Source organism: Magnolia sinica, chromosome 19, assembly GCF_029962835.1.
Source record: "Magnolia sinica isolate HGM2019 chromosome 19, MsV1, whole genome shotgun sequence".
Taxonomy (NCBI): domain Eukaryota; kingdom Viridiplantae; phylum Streptophyta; class Magnoliopsida; order Magnoliales; family Magnoliaceae; genus Magnolia; species Magnolia sinica.
This window is the reverse complement of record NC_080591.1, coordinates 65,576,198-65,577,965: the sequence shown is the minus strand read 5'-3', so window position 1 is coordinate 65,577,965 and position 1,768 is coordinate 65,576,198. Positions and strand designations below refer to the sequence as shown.

Below are 1,768 nucleotides of genomic sequence, written 5' to 3'. Positions count from 1 at the left end.
TGGAGAGCCAAGATTGAGTAGAAAAAAAAAAACCCTTCCAATCATCATTTTGAAACAGCTACCAGATAAATCCTACTTTGGTCTGCCTCAAGCATTATATGGACACCTTATTAAAAATCTCGGCCAGCTGATAATAATACAGTGGGCCCACAAGATAAAAATAAATTGACTGTACAAAATCTACAGAGCCACAAATTATTAGACTGGCAACACATGCACACCGAACGTCTTTAGAGTTTGCTTCTTGGAACATAAATCCTGCACAAGAATGAAAAAAATATAAAATTAAAGGTTATTCTTCAAACCTACAATCTTCATGACATGTAAATGAAAATAAGCATTCAACTGGCATATTTATATGATCATGATACTCATAACCATTTTGAAAGTGGTGAACCTTCATCTGGCATATTTATATACTTATCCAAATCTGCTTTTTCCCTGACCCGTTTGTGGATGGAGGAAAACTCAAAAACTACATTAGGAAGAAGATTGGTGCTCACCTTTGACAAAATATTGGAACGTATGTGATGCTCTTCCCACCGATTAATTCTTGTCAGATTGTTATGATGACAACTGCATAGAAATTTCATATATAAATAAAGAACATATCTCAAAATATGAAATTTAAAAAGGTATGTTCAATATATTTTGCCTTTAAAATGATTAATTTTACCTGGTTACACACAACGCTTTCTTGATAAGATAATTGTGGGTTGCTCAAGAGAAATTGCTGATTCAAGTTGATGGTTAGATAGCCACAAGCAACAAAAGGGCCACTCGTGGATCCACTAGGAGCACTCCCATGATTAAAAAGGTTTTGTTGAAATATGTTAAGATTAACTGGTTGGTACTTATGCTGAGGCAATAATGATGCATCAATGGATCTACCAGGTAATCGAAGAGAACTCGCCACCATACTCTGTGAATTCTAATAAAAGTAAAAGGGAAATTAAAAACTATAACAACATAAACATATGTCATGACAAGCTTTACAAAACAAGTTTCGAGTGATACCTTATTGAAATGACACATTGGGGTGAACGTAAATTGATAATTTGAAGGTTGAAATGCTTGGGCCATTTCCCATCTCTCTTGATTTGCTTCCGTTTGAGCAATAGGATTTCGAAATCTTTTCTTTCGTGCTTTATCTAATGGATTTTTATATGTACGATGATTGGCCCTAAATTTAGGCTTTACTCTAATCCCATGTACAGTTTGTGAACTCAAACTATCCACAAAAGTAAATGTTGTTTCAATCGGTTCACGGCATGCGCTTTTGGTATCTACACTTACAATTGGCTTAGGATGTGCACTTTTAATATCTACATTTTCAGTTGGCTCAAATTGTGCACCTTCAATTTCAGCATCTACACCTTCAGTTGGGTCCGAGCATGCATGTTCAATATCTACACTATTGTTAACAACTTGATAAGAGTTTAGCGGAAGTTCTTTGATCCTTTTCATGCATTCCATCACTTCATCATGAAATTTATCAGAATATCTATCTGCAAATTTGAAGACCTTAACTATTGCCGCAATTTTAAGAAGTTTGCGAGACATATATTTATACCGCTTACCCGATACAATATTGTAGTCATCTTGTATTATTAATGTAGCCTCGTCTTTAGCAAAACCTACATTTGCATCTCTATGCCATCTTTTCAAAATATAATAAGGAGGAAGCACCTTTATATTATAATAATCTAAAACTTTTAATGTATGACTACACAAGATGCCCACAAACTCAAACTTGCGGCAGCCTACA

General features: G+C 34.6%; 1 protein-coding gene across 1 annotated transcript; it reads right to left on the bottom strand.

Moving 5' to 3' along the window:
* Positions 1-225: 225 nt before the first annotated feature.
* On the bottom strand, positions 226-1,520 carry LOC131235059 (uncharacterized). The gene is made up of 4 exons (XM_058232161.1): positions 1,018-1,520; positions 677-931; positions 504-576; positions 226-258 (listed from the first exon to the last, which is right to left on the bottom strand). The coding sequence occupies exons 1-3, from the start codon at positions 1,474-1,476 to the stop codon at positions 565-567; spliced, it is 726 nt and encodes a 241-aa protein (XP_058088144.1). The 5' UTR covers positions 1,477-1,520; the 3' UTR covers positions 226-258; positions 504-564.
* Positions 1,521-1,768: the final 248 nt, after the last annotated feature.